The 17,998-nt window shown below is 41.8% G+C and overlaps 1 protein-coding gene across 1 annotated transcript in view; it reads left to right on the top strand.

The window, feature by feature from the left end:
* The first annotated feature begins 1,392 nt into the window (after window positions 1-1,392).
* The window catches only part of LOC145978222 (uncharacterized), a 72,571-nt gene continuing 55,965 nt past the window's right edge, over window positions 1,393-17,998 (top strand). Inside the window, exons 1-3 of the mRNA XM_083110687.1 lie at window positions 1,393-1,860; window positions 2,543-2,618; window positions 6,005-6,116. Of these exons, the coding sequence (XP_082966813.1) occupies window positions 1,682-1,860; window positions 2,543-2,618; window positions 6,005-6,116 (367 nt within the window). The 5' untranslated portion in view covers window positions 1,393-1,681. The remainder of the gene's footprint in view (window positions 1,861-2,542; window positions 2,619-6,004; window positions 6,117-17,998) is intronic.

Here is a 17,998-nt window from a genome sequence, read left to right as displayed (position 1 = left end):
GCCTAGTAAGGGGCGACCTTCCACGTAGGCGTCCAAAAGTCAACCTCACTTCCACGTAGTACACCCTGGACTGCATTTTGCAGACGAACGAGGCTCTGGCGACTGGCACTATGGCCAGTATAATTTTGTGTGTGTGTTTTTTGTTTTTTTTGTCCTTATTTGTGCTGAGTGCCCGTTTACAGTCTCAGCTTTTAACGGAAGTCAGAATATTTTAGGATTTTATTTATGCAACGTTAGAGTTGTTATTTGTGATAAGGGACGGAACCCCGTATAATATGACGGGTTCAAAATAGGCTAAGTACTGACGCACCCAAAATTTTAAAATCAAAATCAAATCAAAATGCGGGATCCTTTGATTACAAGGCGACGATGTTATCACTACTCCCAATGGCGGCGATTGGGTTCCAAAACTAGGGGAGGCAAGGTACCAAACTGGAGGGGGGGGGCAAGGACAGTTTATTTTCCCTCGTTAGATAAGGTTTAGCATAGTGCGGCTGCAAAAGTGGCAAAAAGTGGGGGAAGGCAACTTCTCCACCCTCGCCCCTGCTTAATTGCAGCCACTGACTACGCCATCCGGGAAGCCCAATTACAATCTCAAATAAATCATCAATAGGGGAGAGCCGTCTGTAGTCCCCCCCACTTATTTCAGGGTGGCACCGTCACTGGTGAAATTTTGAAATATTTTGGAACAAATTATTGCTTGGATTAAATGGCAGGTATACTGTAAATGACAACATGAAGCTCTGTCCTGATCCCTGCATCTTGTCTCATATTCAAGGAAACTCACTTTCTCCCTTTATTATTCTGCTGGAATATTAAGTACATACTCTGTATTTCTGTTTTTGGTGATCGGAATTCGGATACTTTTTTTTTTCAAATTTTGAAAAGAAGATTCAAGTTGTGAACACAACGGAAACATTTCCATTTTTTTGCCCCAAGTAGCGAGGCTTAATGAACAGGCCCTTAGAGCAGAGACATCTACTGTTTATTTTAGAACAAATAACCCTGGCAGAAGCTTGTGCTGCCATCTCTCGTGCTACGCAAGAACGACGAGAAATATATTCTCTTCACCCTGAATAGGAAACCGCTGTTTTCATGCCTAATTCCAACTCTGATTGCAATGACGAATTTATCAGACAATGATTAATTGATAAATTAATTACCACATACACACATACATACAGTATATGTATGTATACAAATATTGGATTCAAATGTTGTTATTATTTCTCACCAGTTCCTTATATTAACTCCTTTTCGATCCTCTGTTCCAATATTATAGCCAGGTGAATTTTAGTGACATCTACATGTTTCTGAACATCAGAAAGGTCCTTAACTAATACTAGTAGGTCTAGGTCATACTAATCAGCAGTTCTTTTATATATTTATAACTTGAGAATACCTTGGAAAGCCTTATTGAAAAAAAAATACTACAGAACAACCGATTTTCACAAATTTCTGAGGGCCTCGAACATACATCAAATTAAAAATATGTGAAACAAAACCAAACCAAACCAAACAACAACAACAAAAAACTAAACAAAGAAGTGTGCGACAGGCCATCTTGTATGTATTCAATCTTGATTATATTGACATTCAGTCGCTGGTCCATTTCAAAAAGTGGTAAAATTGAAGTCTAAGAAATTTATAAGTTCAAGATAGTAATTTTTATAGAAGCAAGATGTATCGTTATGATCCAGAACCCACTATAAGAGTAATAGAGACGATAGATAGAGAACGATGGATGCGATATTTCGAAAAAGTTCAAGCTGTTTTCAGTGCAACTACTGTATCCTACGCTCTTGATATTTTCTTTTACAGGCCGTTTGCCATAATAGACATTCACATTAATGAATGGCGGTAAGTGTTTTACTAGATATTATGGATATGAATTTTTTTGCGTTTGGAAAATATGCCACTTATTCTTCATTAATTTATTTATTTATTTATTAATTTTACATTAATAGAAGACTTATTCTTAGTTATACACAATTTATCGACATGCACATTACTTTGGGCTTATCAAAAATTTCGGATGCACATCGTGTGCCCTTCTTGAATTAGTAGTACGAGTATGTTGAAATATATAGTCTCAGTGGAAAATAAACAAGAACTGCCGTTGTTAAAAAAAAATGGGTTTGGTTATTTTTATGTGTGGTTCATTTACTTTATGACTGAGAACGTTATTTCGGTTGGCTCTGGTTTGGTTCAGTGAGAACGAATTTAGTTTTCGTTCAATTACATTTTTTGGTGAATGATCAGTACTTGTTGATCCATGTTCAAAAGATGGAATTTTTCTCACCACTCTTGTTTCAATTTCTACATTTTCTAGATTTAACCTGTCTTTATGGGGTTTGTTAAACACAGAACTTACATTATTTAATCCTCTTGTTAAAAAAATATCCTGGATTTTTCTTCTCTACTATTTGAAAATGTACAAAATTTTATGTTCACTTTATTAAATAAAAATAGTATTGTGACAACATTGCTTATGTGTTCATAAATGTTTCTATGTATTTTCTACATTTCTTTATTTCAACAGGGCTTGTCTTGATGCTTCCCTTTGGAGTTGGGAATTCATAAGATTTGTCACTGGATGTACTGGGCTTGCTGGTATGGTAAGTACATTAACGTTTGCTTCACTTATTTTCATTAACTTACTCCTTCTTTTGAGGAGTCATTTTTTTGTTATGATCACATCTTGTCTACAATGTGTCGAAGAAAAAGTCGCGAAAGAATTTTGGATTTTCGGCATTTAATATTATAAAATTTAAAAACTTTTAAGGGTACTAGGACGTCGCCTGCGGATAAGCACTTAATATTTTGTAATTGTATTAATTTATTTTCCAGAATTCGTCATTCGTCCTCATCGTCCCCGAATAACTTAAAGAAGTGGAAAAACAGAGTAACATAACTAGAAACAAATAAAGTACACTAAAAGCTTTAAATGTAGCTAGTAATAGTAGATGTCTTGCTATTATTACTACGTTTGTTTGCATTGTCTACGAAGAGAGTTCTGCAGAATTAGAATGTATTACTGTAGCAAGCAATCTTATCTGTCTGCAATGCAAAAGCATCAGAGTTTGTTGGAGTCAACCTCTGACTTTTTCAAGTGAAAGTCTATAGTTGAAAAACGTGCGTATCCTAGATTCAATTACAAGTAAATATTTTTACCTAATCATCTGAAGGAATTAAGAGATCCTAATGGTATGTAACATGCTTGTTTTTGGTGGTATTAAAAGTTCAGAAAAATGGTTCTGTGTGGTAAGATTACGCAATGTTCCAACTCTGGAAGTTTCTGGGCTACCAAATTTATTGCACGAACTTGCACCTTCCTGCATTGCCCCGTTTCCCCCTATATTAATGATAGTACCGAGACGATCTCGAAACGAGAACGAGAACAGATCATTCGAGATTTGTCGAAAAGTGACCGAGACTTACTGTGCGAAACCATTGTCTCGTTTGAGACGTCGGTAAATAAGCTTGGAAACTTCACATGAACAAAAAATACAAACGTAATTAATCAGTAACGACTGTCAACCTGTGCAGCGTGGTTGAACGTATTCCGAATAAAATTCCCTCTTTGAGGATTTGTAGCGTCCAAGCGATGAGTCGAACCAAAAACGTTGAGAACAGATGTTTGCCTTCAGCACCTCTAGGCTCTGCGCATCAGTGACACGCTGTCTATATGTTGTTTATACTATGTATTCCGAGGCTAGACCGAGACAGACATCGTCACATACGAGACAAGACGAGATTCTGCCAATCTAATCTGCCCTAAACACTATGAAATCTCACGCGCAGTCTCTCTAATTCACAGATTCTCCTGTCTGCACTTGTTCCCATCACTCATTAGTCTTAATTTAAATGTAATTTCTGTAGATATAAGAAGGTACGTATATTCTGGTACGGTTCTCGCCACTATGCGATCTGTTGTCTGCTGGAAGACCTTGGCAGCCAGTGGCGAAGCGTGATATTTTTACGTAGTCATCGCAAGATTTGCCAAACATCAGGGTAGATCTTTCAACGGAGAGGAGGGGGGCACAATATTTCTCTGATTTAAACGCCAAGGTCACTGTCAATTCAACGACCTGTACTTTTCGTATGGATGGAAAAGAGTATATAGATCTTGCTCAAGATAGGGACAGATGGAAGGCCTGTGTTGCTGCAGCCATGAACCTTCGGGTTTAAGAAGGCTAGAGAGTTAGTTAGTTAGTTAGTTAGTACTTTTCCCCACTCTTGAAGGTCTGGGTCATAACAGACACATAATTCTATCCCATACGACGAGAATTATTAAATATGATGGAAACTGAAATGCAAACACCTCAATTGTCGCGTTTAAAGGTAAGAAGAACCTTTATGGTTCGCCGCCAATTGTTGTTTTGATAATGAAAAGCAGATTCATATCGTTCAATGCGTGCTTTTCCTCTTAACAAGTGGAAATAGCAGACATTCGAGTGGTGTGCCCAGGATTGTCGAAGAGGGGGAGGGAGTTAAGTGTACTTTTTAGTGGTCATTCCTGAAGTCCTCATTTTGCCATCTTTTCCTTCCCTTTTCTTTCTTCTTTTTTTCAAAGAATATTGAGCCTAAGCAGAATTATGATCCTCACCACAATTCCTTGAGCACGCCACTGGACACTCGGAAGAATCTTGATGACTCCAGACAAACCCTGCCGTGTTGTAAACATGGGGATGGGGGCTGAAAAAAAGGGCCTGTTATGACCCAGACCTTCAAGAGTGGGGAAAGTACAGGTCGTTGGACCTGTCTGCCTGTTCGGAAGCGTTTGGCTGTTCTCGGCACGGCCAAGATTAGCGAATCTCTTGCGTATTTCGAGCTGTTTCATGCTGTCGCTTGGCTTATTTCGCACACATATGTGAGTACTCTGACTTATTATTTTTACTGCTTCTCTAAAATATATAAAATGCAATATCTTTATTATTTTGCTTTGTCATCGCCGCATCTCCCGATGACCGGTCGCCTCGCATCTGTTGGAAGCCATTACGTGATTGCTTCCAGCCACTAAGAGGAGGGCTGGAGAGAGCACGTGGTTTGCTCTCTGCCAACTAGAGCTCGCCGTTCCCTTTGGGAAGGGAATTTGAACACTTGGGCTCAGTCCGAAAGGTAAAAAAAAAGTAGTCTTCAAATATCGTCTTGTCGGAAGTGACGTCACCTAGTGGAGTTCGAAACCGCCAAGTACACAGGCAATCGAGCCAATAGCGCGCCGCACCCGAGATTGTAGTTTGACCAGATGTTGGATGTAGTTCTTATAATGTGTGGATATGTAAGTATAAGAAGCATTACCTGCTCTAGCATTTTAAAAACTTCTTATACTTACGTGATTCCACTGGTGGAAAGAAAGTGTTTAAAACGCGGGAAAAACAATGTGTTATTACTTTTACCTACCGATCTTATTTGGCGCTGCAGTCGAAGTGCAATTCGAAAGACTTCCTCTTCCAGTCCAAGGTTTCGATACTGAACTGGGAGACAGTTCTGAAAGGGTGTTCGCCGGCCCCCGAGGTGGTTAGCACATCGCACTACGATGCCAGGGGTCCCGGGTTCGAATCCCGGCAAGGGCATGGCTGTTGGTGAGTGTCCATTCATCAATTTTCATCATATCGTCACTCATCGCCATCTTCGCAGTTAGCCAAAAGAGGCAAGAAAGTGAAGTGAACAATAAATCAAATCAAAGGGTGTTAGCTTCAAGTACGGTCTGGCACCTTTCGGACACAGTCTTGTTTGCAACATTCGCATAAAACAACCACCATACAGATATCAGAAATTTCAGATGGCGAGAGGGAAAGAATTTGCCATCTAAGAGCTTGAAGAGCTCATCGATATTATTTGCTTACCCTTTGGAAAGACTCGAGCAACAGCAACAGCAGTCGCCATGGTTACACCAAGCTTACATTTGGCAACAGCTCGCAGACAACAGATCAATCAGTGGCGGGAAGTGTACCAAGTTAAAATTTGTGACCACCTACAATGTATTAATCTACCCTTGCAGATATGTAACATCTGCTCGATGTGTCAGCCGGGAGCAAGCACCATCCTCTACAAGGAGTATCTGTACGTGCGACCCTACGTTCCGCAGGCGATAGACGACTTTGTTTCTTGCGGTAGGTTCTGCTTTCAAGTACAATGTTTCTATATTGTTAGTTCACTGGTCAACACGACTTGGAAAGCACCAATAAGCAACGGCCGCTTGTTCATGTCAGCCGCCGTTATTTGATGCCTTGGTGGCCAATCGACTCACGATCTGAAGGTTCCTGCTTCAAGTCCTGGCTTGGGCACTGGTGTTTCTTGGAAACTGTCTCTTCATCTCGCGGTTAACAAAAAGACACACAAAAGTGGCGTAAAATAAGGAGAACACTTGGGCCTTGTTGAAAAAATTCAACCAGAAGCTTCATCTGATTTGATTTTGTTTATTGGGCGTCGCTCTTCTGCCACTTTTGGATAATCGCGACGATGGGAATGAATGGTGATAAGATGAGACGCATGAAAGGACAAACAGAAAACAAACTCCAGACTGAGTGGATCGAGGTGCCAGAAACTCGTTAGCCTGCAAAATGCAACTCCGAGTGCATGTAGTACGTGGAAGGACACACACCTTGTCAGAAAGCCACCCTTTAAGAACTCTCAGTCAAAAGCAATTTAGGGCTGTGCGGTATGGAAATATTCAAACACAAACTGGCATTTTTATAATTAAAACTCTTGGCTGAAAGTTTAACACGAATGGCTTGTTCGTGTTTTATCGTCATTTGAGTTTTAATGATCCAAAAAAGTCTTACAATTTTTTTTACCAACAAAGCATTCATGTGATTACAAATTACGTACAGGTGGAGTTCAGTATTTTTAGTTATTTTTTTGATAAATACTAAGTTACACTTTCTTCTTCTGATAAGTATCTAAGTTATATGTAGTAACAGTTACTCATTTGGACCACTTACAGTTCACGGTACTTCTAAACGTAATCAGACACTTTCGCACATGTTTTATTGTAGGTAATTAAATATATACATTATATATTATACGTATAAAAAGTATCCTGTCCTTTTGGAACCTCCTGTTCTTTGAGACATCCTGTCCTTTTTAAACCTGGAGTCCTTTTTGGACATCTTGTCCTTTTGTGACCTCCTGTCCTTTTGAGACCTCTTGTCCTTTTATGACATATTTTCCCTTTTTGACATATTGTCTTTTGGGATCTCCTGTCCTCTTGAGATCTCTTGTCCATTTATGACATATTGTCCTTTTGAGACATTGTCCTTTTGGGACCTCCTGTCCTTTTGGGACTTCCTGTCCACTTGAAACCTGATGTTCTTTTGGGACCTCTTGTCCTTTTTTGACCTATTGTACTTTTGGAACTTCCTTTTTTTGGGACCTCCTGTCCTTTTGGTACATTCGGTCCTTTTGGGACCTTCTGTTCTTTTGGGGACTTCCTGTCCTTTTGAAACCTGGTGTCCTTTATTTCTTTGAGACCTCTTGTCTGCTTTTCACCTCCTGTCCTTTTGGTACCTCCTGTCCTCTTGGAAGATCCTGTCCTTTCGGGTCCTCCTGTCCTTTTGAAACGTGGTGTCCTTTTCAAACCTTGTGTCCTTTTGAAACATGGTTTCCTTTTGTGACCTCATGTCCCTTTGGGACATCCAGTCCTTTTGGGACTTCCTGTCCTTTTGAAACCCGGTGTCCATTTTTCCCCTCCTGTCATTTTGGGACCTCTTGTCATTTTTTGACCTATTGTCGTTTTGAGACATCTTGTTCTTTTGGGACCTGCCGTCCTTTTTTGGTCTCCTGTCAATTTCCGATCATCTGTCCTTTTCAGGCGACCTGTTCTTTGTGACCTCTTGTCCTTTTGGGACCTCTTATCCTATTTTTTTTTATCTCATGTCCTTTTGGGACATCCTGTCCTTTACGTACCAATAGTCCTTTTGAGAGTTCCTGTTATTTTTGGACCTTCTGTTCTCTTTTGACCTATTATCCTCTTGGGACCTCCTGCTCTTTTGCGGCCTCATGTCCTCTTGGGACCTCTTTTTCTCCTTTGACCTATTATCTTTTTTTGGAACGTCGTCCTTTTGAAACCTAGTGTCCTCTTGCAACGTGGTGCCCTTTGGCAACCTGGTGTCCATTTTCAACGTGTTGTCCTTTTGAAACCTGGTTTTCTTTTGAAACCTAGTATCCTCTTTCAACGTGGTGCCCTTTTGCAACCTGGTGCCCATTTGCAACTTGTTGTCCTTTTGCAACCTTGTGTCCATTTGCAACCTGGTGTCATTTTGAAACCTTGTGTCTTTTGTAACCTGGTGTCCATTTGGAATCTGGTGTCCTCTTGCAACATGGTATTCTTTTTTTACCTCCTGTCCTTTTAGGACTTCCTGTTGTTTTGAAACCTTGTTTTTTTTTGTAACCTGGTGTCTTTTGTAACCTGGTGTCCATTTGGAAGCTGGTGTCCTCTTGTAAACTGGTGTCATTTTTTACCTCCTGTCCTTTTGGGACTTCCTGTTGCTTTGAAACTCTTGTCCTTTTGCAACCTGGTGTCCTTTTGGAATCTGGTGTCGTCTTGAAACCTGGTGTCCATTTGCAACCTGATGTTCTTTTGTAAACTTGTGTTTCTCTTTTTTTGCCTCCTGTCCTTTTGAGACCTGGTGTCCTTTTGCAACCTGGTGTTCATTTTTAACCTTGTGTCCTTTTGCAACCTGGTGTCCATTTTGAACCAGGTCCCCTTTTGCAACCTGGTGTCCTTTGATGTCCTGTCTTTTTGCTACTTCCTGTTGTTTTAAAACCTAGTGTCCCTTTGCAACCTGGTGTCTTTTTTTGGCGTCCTGTGCTTTTGGTACTTCCTGTCCTTTTGAAACCTTGTGTTCTTTTGTAACCTTGTGTCTTTTGTAACCTGGTGTCCATTTGGAATCTGTTGCCCTCTTGTAAACTGGTGCCATTCTTTACCTCCTGTCCTTTTGGGACTTCCTGTTGTTTTGAAACCCGTGTCCTTTTGCAAACTGGTGTCCGTTTGGTACCTGGTGTCGTCTTGAAACCTGGTGTCCATTTGCAACCTGGTGTCCTTTTGCAACCTGGTCTCCATTTGGAATCTGATGTCATTTTGCAACCTGGTGTCCATTTTTGATATCCTGTTCTTTTGGGACTTCCTGTTGATTTGAAACCTGGTGTCCTCTTGCAACCTGGTGTCCTTTTTCAACCTGGTTTCCTTTTGCAACCTGGTCTCCATTTGGAATCTGATGTAATTTTGGATCCTGGTGTCCTTTCTTGATATCCTGTCCTTTTGGGACTTCCTGTTGATTTGAAACCTGGTCCCCTTTTGCAACCTGGTGCCCTTTGATGTCCTCTCTTTTTGCTACTTCCTGTTGTTTTAAAACCTAGTGTCCCTTTGCAACCTGGTGTATTTTTTGACGTCCTGTGCTTTTGTTACTTCCTGTCCTTTTGAAACCTTTTGTCCTTTTGCAACTTGGTGTCCATTTGGAATCTGGTGTCCTCTTGCAACCTGGTGTCCTTCTTTGACCTCCTGTCCTTTTGTTACTTCTTGTTGTTTTGACACCTAGTGTCCTTTTGTAATCTGATGTCCATTTGGAACCCTGGTGTCCTTTTGTTACTTCTTGTTGTTTTGAGACCAAGTGTCCTTTTGTAATCTGCTGTCCATTTGGAAACCTGGTGTCCTTTTGTTACTTCTTGTTGTTTTGAGACCTAGTGTCCTTTTGTAATCTTGTTACTTCCTGTCCTTTTGAAACCTTGTGTCCTTTTGCAACCTGGTGTCCATTTGGAATCTGGTGTCCTCTTGCAACCTGGTGTTCTTTTTTGACCTCCTGTCCTTTTAGAACTTCCTGTCCTTTTGAAACCTGGTTTCCTTTTTTGACCTCCTGCCCTTTTGGGACTTCCTGTCCTTTTGAAACCTGGTTTCCTTTTGAAACCTGGTTTCCTTTTGCAACCTGGTTTCCTTTTGCAACCTGGTGTTCTTTTTTGACCTCCTGTCCTTTTAGAACTTCCTGTCCTTTTGAAACCTGGTTTCCTTTTTTGACCTCCTGCCCTTTTGGGACTTCCTGTCCTTTTGAAACCTTGTGTCCTTTTGTAACCTGCTGTCCATTTGGAATCTGGTGTCCTCTTGCAACCTGGTGTTCTTTTTTGACCTCCTGTCCTTTTAGAACTTCCTGTCCTTTTGAAACCTGGTTTCCTTTTTTGACCTCCTGCCCTTTTGGGACTTCCTGTCCTTTTGAGACCTAGTGTCCTTTTGTAACCTGCTGTCCATTTGGAATCTGGTGTCCTCTTGCAACCTGGTGTTCTTTTTTGACCTCCTGTCCTTTTAGAACTTCCTGTCCTTTTGAAACCTGGTTTCCTTTTTTGACCTCCTGCCCTTTTGGGACTTCCTGTCCTTTTGAAACCTGGTTTCCTTTTGAAACCTGGTTTCCTTTTGCAACCTGGTTTCCTTTTGCAACCTGGTGTCAATGCAACCTGGTGTATTTTTTGACGTCCTGTGCTTTTGTTACGTCGTGTCCTTTTGAAACCTGGTTTCCTTTTGTAACCTGGTGTCCATTTGGAATCTGGTGTCCTCTTGCAACCTGGTGTTCTTTTAACCTCCTGTCCTTTTGAAACCTGGTTTCCTTTTGCAACCTGGTTTCCTTTTGAAACCTGGTGTCCTTTTGAAACCTGGTGTCCTTTTGAAACCTTGTGTCCTTTTTTAACCAGGTGTCCATTTGAAATCTGGTGTCCATTTGGAAGCTGGTGTCCTTTTGTAAACTGGTGTAATTTTTTACCTCCTGTCCTTTTGGGACTTCCTGTTGTTTTGAAATCCGTGTCCTCTTGCAACCTGGTGTCCTTTTGGAACCTGGTGTCGTCTTGAAACCCGGTCTCCATTTGGAATCTGATGTCTTTTTCCAACCTGGTGTCCTTTTTTGATATCCTGTCCTTTTGGGACTTCCTGTTGATTTGAAACTTGATGTCCTTTTGCAACTTGGTGTCCATTTGGAATCTGGTGTCCTCTTGCAACCTGGTGTCCTTCTTTGACCTCCTGTCCTTTTGTTACTTCTTGTTGTTTTGACACCTAGTGTCCTTTTGTAATCTGGTGTCCATTTGGAAACCTGGTGTCCTTTTGTTACTTCTTGTTGTTTTGAGACCTAGTGTCCTTTTGTAATCTGCTGTCCATTTGGAAACCTGGTGTCCTTTTGTTACTTCTTGTTGTTTTGAGACCTAGTGTCCTTTTGTAATCTTGTTACTTCCTGTCCTTTTGAAACCTTGTGTCCTTTTGCAACCTGGTGTCCATTTGGAATCTGGTGTCCTCTTGCAACCTGGTGTTCTTTTTTGACGTCCTGTCCTTTTAGAACTTCCTGTCCTTTTGAAACCTGGTTTCCTTTTTTGACCTCCTGCCCTTTTGGGACTTCCTGTCCTTTTGAAACCTTGTGTCCTTTTGTAACCTGCTGTCCATTTGGAATCTGGTGTCCTCTTGCAACCTGGTGTTCTTTTTTGACCTCCTGTCCTTTTAGAACTTCCTGTCCTTTTGAAACCTGGTTTCCTTTTTACACCTCCTGCCCTTTTGGGACTTCCTGTCCTTTTGAAACCTTGTGTCCTTTTGTAACCTGCTGTCCATTTGGAATCTGGTGTCCTCTTGCAACCTGGTGTTCTTTTTTGACCTCCTGTCCTTTTAGAACTTCCTGTCCTTTTGAAACCTGGTTTCCTTTTTTGACCTCCTGCCCTTTTGGGACTTCCTGTCCTTTTGAAACCTTGTGTCCTTTTGTAACCTGCTGTCCATTTGGAATCTGGTGTCCTCTTGCAACCTGGTGTTCTTTTTTGACCTCCTGTCCTTTTAGAACTTCCTGTCCTTTTGAAACCTGGTTTCCTTTTTTGACCTCCTGCCCTTTTGGGACTTCCTGTCCTTTTGAGACCTAGTGTCCTTTTGTAACCTGCTGTCCATTTGGAATCTGGTGTCCTCTTGCAACCTGGTGTTCTTTTTTGACCTCCTGTCCTTTTAGAACTTCCTGTCCTTTTGAAACCTGGTTTCCTTTTTTGACCTCCTGCCCTTTTGGGACTTCCTGTCCTTTTGAAACCTTGTGTCCTTTTGTAACCTGCTGTCCATTTGGAATCTGGTGTCCTCTTGCAACCTGGTGTTCTTTTTTGACCTCCTGTCCTTTTAGAACTTCCTGTCCTTTTGAAACCTGGTTTCCTTTTTTGACCTCCTGCCCTTTTGGGACTTCCTGTCCTTTTGAAACCTTGTGTCCTTTTGTAACCTGCTGTCCATTTGGAATCTGGTGTCCTCTTGCAACCTGGTGTTCTTTTTTGACCTCCTGTCCTTTTAGAACTTCCTGTCCTTTTGAAACCTGGTTTCCTTTTTTGACCTCCTGCCGTTTTGGGACTTCCTGTCCTTTTGAAACCTTGTGTCCTTTTGTAACCTGCTGTCCATTTGGAATCTGGTGTCCATTTGGAATCTGGTGTCCTCTTGCAACCTGGTGTTCTTTTTTGACCTCCTGTCCTTTTAGAACTTCCTGTCCTTTTGAAACCTGGTTTCCTTTTTTGACCTCCTGCCCTTTTGGGACTTCCTGTCCTTTTGAAACCTGGTTTCCTTTTGAAACCTGGTTTCCTTTTGCAACCTGGTTTCCTTTTGCAACCTGGTGTCAATGCAACCTGGTGTATTTTTTGACGTCCTGTGCTTTTGTTACGTCGTGTCCTTTTGAAACCTGGTTTCCTTTTGTAACCTGGTGTCCATTTGGAATCTGGTGTCCTCTTGCAACCTGGTGTTCATTAACCTCCTGTCCTTTTGAAACTTGGTTTCCTTTTGCAACCTGGTTTCCTTTTGAAACCTGGTGTCCTTTTGAAACCTTGTGTCCTTTTTTAACCAGGTGTCCATTTGAAATCTGGTGTCCATTTGGAAGCTGGTGTCCTTTTGTAAACTGGTGTAATTTTTTACCTCCTGTCCTTTTGGGACTTCCTGTTGTTTTGAAATCCGTGTCCTCTTGCAACCTGGTGTCCTTTTGGAACCTGGTGTCGTCTTGAAACCTGGTCTCCATTTGGAATCTGATGTCTTTTTCCAACCTGGTGTCCTTTTTTGATATCCTGTCCTTTTGGGATTTCCTGTTGATTTGAAACTTGGTGTCCTTTTGCAACTTGGTGTCCATTTGGAATCTGGTGTCCTCTTGCAACCTGGTGTCATGCTTTGACCTCCTGTCCTTTTGTTACTTCTTGTTGTTTTGACACCTAGTGTCCTTTTGTAATCTGTTGTCCATTTGGAAACCTGGTGTCCTTTTGTTACTTCTTGTTGTTTTGAGACCTAGTGTCCTTTTGTAATCTGCTGTCCATTTGGAAACCTGGTGTCCTTTTGTTACTTCTTGTTGTTTTGAGACCTAGTGTCCTTTTGTAATCTTGTTACTTCCTGTCCTTTTGAAACCTTGTGTCCTTTTGCAATCTGATGTCCTCTTGCAACCTGGTGTTCTTTTTTGACCTCCTGTCCTTTTAGAACTTCCTGTCCTTTTGAAACCTGGTTTCCTTTTTTGACCTCCTGCCCTTTTGGGACTTCCTGTCCTTTTGAAACCTTGTGTCCTTTTGCAACCTGCTGTCCATTTGGAATCTGGTGTCCATTTGGAATCTGGTGTCCTCTTGCAACCTGGTGTTCTTTTTTGACCTCCTGTCCTTTTAGAACTTCCTGTCCTTTTGAAACCTGGTTTCCTTTTTTGACCTCCTGCCCTTTTGGGACTTCCTGTCCTTTTGAGACCTAGTGTCCTTTTGTAACCTGCTGTCCATTTGGAATCTGGTGTCCTCTTGCAACCTGGTGTTCTTTTTTGACCTCCTGTCCTTTTAGAACTTCCTGTCCTTTTGAAACGTGGTTTCCTTTTTTGACCTCCTGCCCTTTTGGGACTTCCTGTCCTTTTGAAACCTTGTGTCCTTTTGTAACCTGCTGTCCATTTGGAATCTGGTGTCCTCTTGCAACCTGGTGTTCTTTTTTGACCTCCTGTCCTTTTAGAACTTCCTGTCCTTTTGAAACCTGGTTTCCTTTTTTGACCTCCTGCCCTTTTGGGACTTCCTGTCCTTTTGAAACCTTGTGTCCTTTTGTAACCTGCTGTCCATTTGGAATCTGGTGTCCTCTTGCAACCTGGTGTTCTTTTTTGACCTCCTGTCCTTTTAGAACTTCCTGTCCTTTTGAAACCTGGTTTCCTTTTTTGACCTCCTGCCCTTTTGGGACTTCCTGTCCTTTTGAAACCTTGTGTCCTTTTGTAACCTGCTGTCCATTTGGAATCTGGTGTCCATTTGGAATCTGGTGTCCTCTTGCAACCTGGTGTTCTTTTTTGACCTCCTGTCCTTTTAGAACTTCCTGTCCTTTTGAAACCTGGTTTCCTTTTTTGACCTCCTGCCCTTTTGGGACTTCCTGTCCTTTTGAAACCTGGTTTCCTTTTGAAACCTGGTTTCCTTTTGCAACCTGGTTTCCTTTTGCAACCTGGTGTCAATGCAACCTGGAGTATTTTTTGACGTCCTGTGCTTTTGTTACGTCGTGTCCTTTTGAAACCTGGTTTCCTTTTGTAACCTGGTGTCCATTTGGAATCTGGTGTCCTCTTGCAACCTGGTGTTCATTAACCTCCTGTCCTTTTGAAACTTGGTTTCCTTTTGCAACCTGGTTTCCTTTTGAAACCTGGTGTCCTTTTGAAACCTTGTGTCGTTTTTTAACCAGGTGTCCATTTGAAATCTGGTGTCCATTTGGAAGCTGGTGTCCTTTTGTAAACTGCTGTAATTTTTTACCTCCTGTCCTTTTGGGACTTCCTGTTGTTTTGAAATCCGTGTCCTCTTGCAACCTGGTGTCCTTTTGGAACCTGGTGTCGTCTTGAAACCTGGTCTCCATTTGGAATCTGATGTCTTTTTCCAACCTGGTGTCCTTTTTTGATATCCTGTCCTTTTGGGACTTCCTGTTGATTTGAAACTTGGTTTCCTTTTGAAACCTGGTGTCCTTTTGAAACCTGGTGTCCTTTTGAAACCTTGTGTCCTTTTTTAACCAGGTGTCCATTTGAAATCTGGTGTCCATTTGGAAGCTGGTGTCCTTTTGTAAACTGGTGTAATTTTTTACCTCCTGTCCTTTTGGGACTTCCTGTTGTTTTGAAATCCGTGTCCTCTTGCAACCTGGTGTCCTTTTGGAACCTGGTGTCGTCTTGAAACCCGGTCTCCATTTGGAATCTGATGTCTTTTTCCAACCTGGTGTCCTTTTTTGATATCCTGTCCTTTTGGGACTTCCTGTTGATTTGAAACTTGATGTCCTTTTGCAACTTGGTGTCCATTTGGAATCTGGTGTCCTCTTGCAACCTGGTGTCCTTCTTTGACCTCCTGTCCTTTTGTTACTTCTTGTTGTTTTGACACCTAGTGTCCTTTTGTAATCTGGTGTCCATTTGGAAACCTGGTGTCCTTTTGTTACTTCTTGTTGTTTTGAGACCTAGTGTCCTTTTGTAATCTGCTGTCCATTTGGAAACCTGGTGTCCTTTTGTTACTTCTTGTTGTTTTGAGACCTAGTGTCCTTTTGTAATCTTGTTACTTCCTGTCCTTTTGAAACCTTGTGTCCTTTTGCAACCTGGTGTCCATTTGGAATCTGGTGTCCTCTTGCAACCTGGTGTTCTTTTTTGACGTCCTGTCCTTTTAGAACTTCCTGTCCTTTTGAAACCTGGTTTCCTTTTTTGACCTCCTGCCCTTTTGGGACTTCCTGTCCTTTTGAAACCTTGTGTCCTTTTGTAACCTGCTGTCCATTTGGAATCTGGTGTCCTCTTGCAACCTGGTGTTCTTTTTTGACCTCCTGTCCTTTTAGAACTTCCTGTCCTTTTGAAACCTGGTTTCCTTTTTTGACCTCCTGCCCTTTTGGGACTTCCTGAACTTTTGAAACCTTGTGTCCTTTTGTAACCTGCTGTCCATTTGGAATCTGGTGTCCTCTTGCAACCTGGTGTTCTTTTTTGACCTCCTGTCCTTTTAGAACTTCCTGTCCTTTTGAAACCTGGTTTCCTTTTTTGACCTCCTGCCCTTTTGGGACTTCCTGTCCTTTTGAAACCTTGTGTCCTTTTGTAACCTGCTGTCCATTTGGAATCTGGTGTCCTCTTGCAACCTGGTGTTCTTTTTTGACCTCCTGTCCTTTTAGAACTTCCTGTCCTTTTGAAACCTGGTTTCCTTTTTTGACCTCCTGCCCTTTTGGGACTTCCTGTCCTTTTGAGACCTAGTGTCCTTTTGTAACCTGCTGTCCATTTGGAATCTGGTGTCCTCTTGCAACCTGGTGTTCTTTTTTTACCTCCTGTCCTTTTAGAACTTCCTGTCCTTTTGAAACCTGGTTTCCTTTTTTGACCTCCTGCCCTTTTGGGACTTCCTGTCCTTTTGAAACCTTGTGTCCTTTTGTAACCTGCTGTCCATTTGGAATCTGGTGTCCTCTTGCAACCTGGTGTTCTTTTTTGACCTCCTGTCCTTTTAGAACTTCCTGTCCTTTTGAAACCTGGTTTCCTTTTTTGACCTCCTGCCCTTTTGGGACTTCCTGTCCTTTTGAAACCTTGTGTCCTTTTGTAACCTGCTGTCCATTTGGAATCTGGTGTCCTCTTGCAACCTGGTGTTCTTTTTTGACCTCCTGTCCTTTTAGAACTTCCTGTCCTTTTGAAACCTGGTTTCCTTTTTTGACCTCCTGCCGTTTTGGGACTTCCTGTCCTTTTGAAACCTTGTGTCCTTTTGTAACCTGCTGTCCATTTGGAATCTGGTGTCCATTTGGAATCTGGTGTCCTCTTGCAACCTGGTGTTCTTTTTTGACCTCCTGTCCTTTTAGAACTTCCTGTCCTTTTGAAACCTGGTTTCCTTTTTTGACCTCCTGCCCTTTTGGGACTTCCTGTCCTTTTGAAACCTGGTTTCCTTTTGAAACCTGGTTTCCTTTTGCAACCTGGTTTCCTTTTGCAACCTGGTGTCAATGCAACCTGGTGTATTTTTTGACGTCCTGTGCTTTTGTTACGTCGTGTCCTTTTGAAACCTGGTTTCCTTTTGTAACCTGGTGTCCATTTGGAATCTGGTGTCCTCTTGCAACCTGGTGTTCATTAACCTCCTGTCCTTTTGAAACTTGGTTTCCTTTTGCAACCTGGTTTCCTTTTGAAACCTGGTGTCCTTTTGAAACCTTGTGTCCTTTTTTAACCAGGTGTCCATTTGAAATCTGGTGTCCATTTGGAAGCTGGTGTCCTTTTGTAAACTGGTGTAATTTTTTACCTCCTGTCCTTTTGGGACTTCCTGTTGTTTTGAAATCCGTGTCCTCTTGCAACCTGGTGTCCTTTTGGAACCTGGTGTCGTCTTGAAACCTGGTCTCCATTTGGAATCTGATGTCTTTTTCCAACCTGGTGTCCTTTTTTGATATCCTGTCCTTTTGGGATTTCCTGTTGATTTGAAACTTGGTGTCCTTTTGCAACTTGGTGTCCATTTGGAATCTGGTGTCCTCTTGCAACCTGGTGTCATGCTTTGACCTCCTGTCCTTTTGTTACTTCTTGTTGTTTTGACACCTAGTGTCCTTTTGTAATCTGTTGTCCATTTGGAAACCTGGTGTCCTTTTGTTACTTCTTGTTGTTTTGAGACCTAGTGTCCTTTTGTAATCTGCTGTCCATTTGGAAACCTGGTGTCCTTTTGTTACTTCTTGTTGTTTTGAGACCTAGTGTCCTTTTGTAATCTTGTTACTTCCTGTCCTTTTGAAACCTTGTGTCCTTTTGCAACCTGGTGTCCATTTGGAATCTGGTGTCCTCTTGCAACCTGATGTTCTTTTTTGACCTCCTGTCCTTTTAGAACTTCCTGTCCTTTTGAAACCTGGTTTCCTTTTTTGACCTCCTGCCCTTTTGGGACTTCCTGTCCTTTTGAAACCTTGTGTCCTTTTGCAACCTGCTGTCCATTTGGAATCTGGTGTCCATTTGGAATCTGGTGTCCTCTTGCAACCTGGTGTTCTTTTTTGACCTCCTGTCCTTTTAGAACTTCCTGTCCTTTTGAAACCTGGTTTCCTTTTTTGACCTCCTGCCCTTTTGGGACTTCCTGTCCTTTTGAGACC

This window comes from Lepisma saccharinum, chromosome 24 (genome assembly GCF_977018435.1).
Source record: "Lepisma saccharinum chromosome 24, izLepSacc3.1, whole genome shotgun sequence".
Lineage (NCBI taxonomy): Eukaryota > Metazoa > Arthropoda > Insecta > Zygentoma > Lepismatidae > Lepisma > Lepisma saccharinum.
This window is presented reverse-complemented; position numbering and strand designations above follow the sequence as displayed.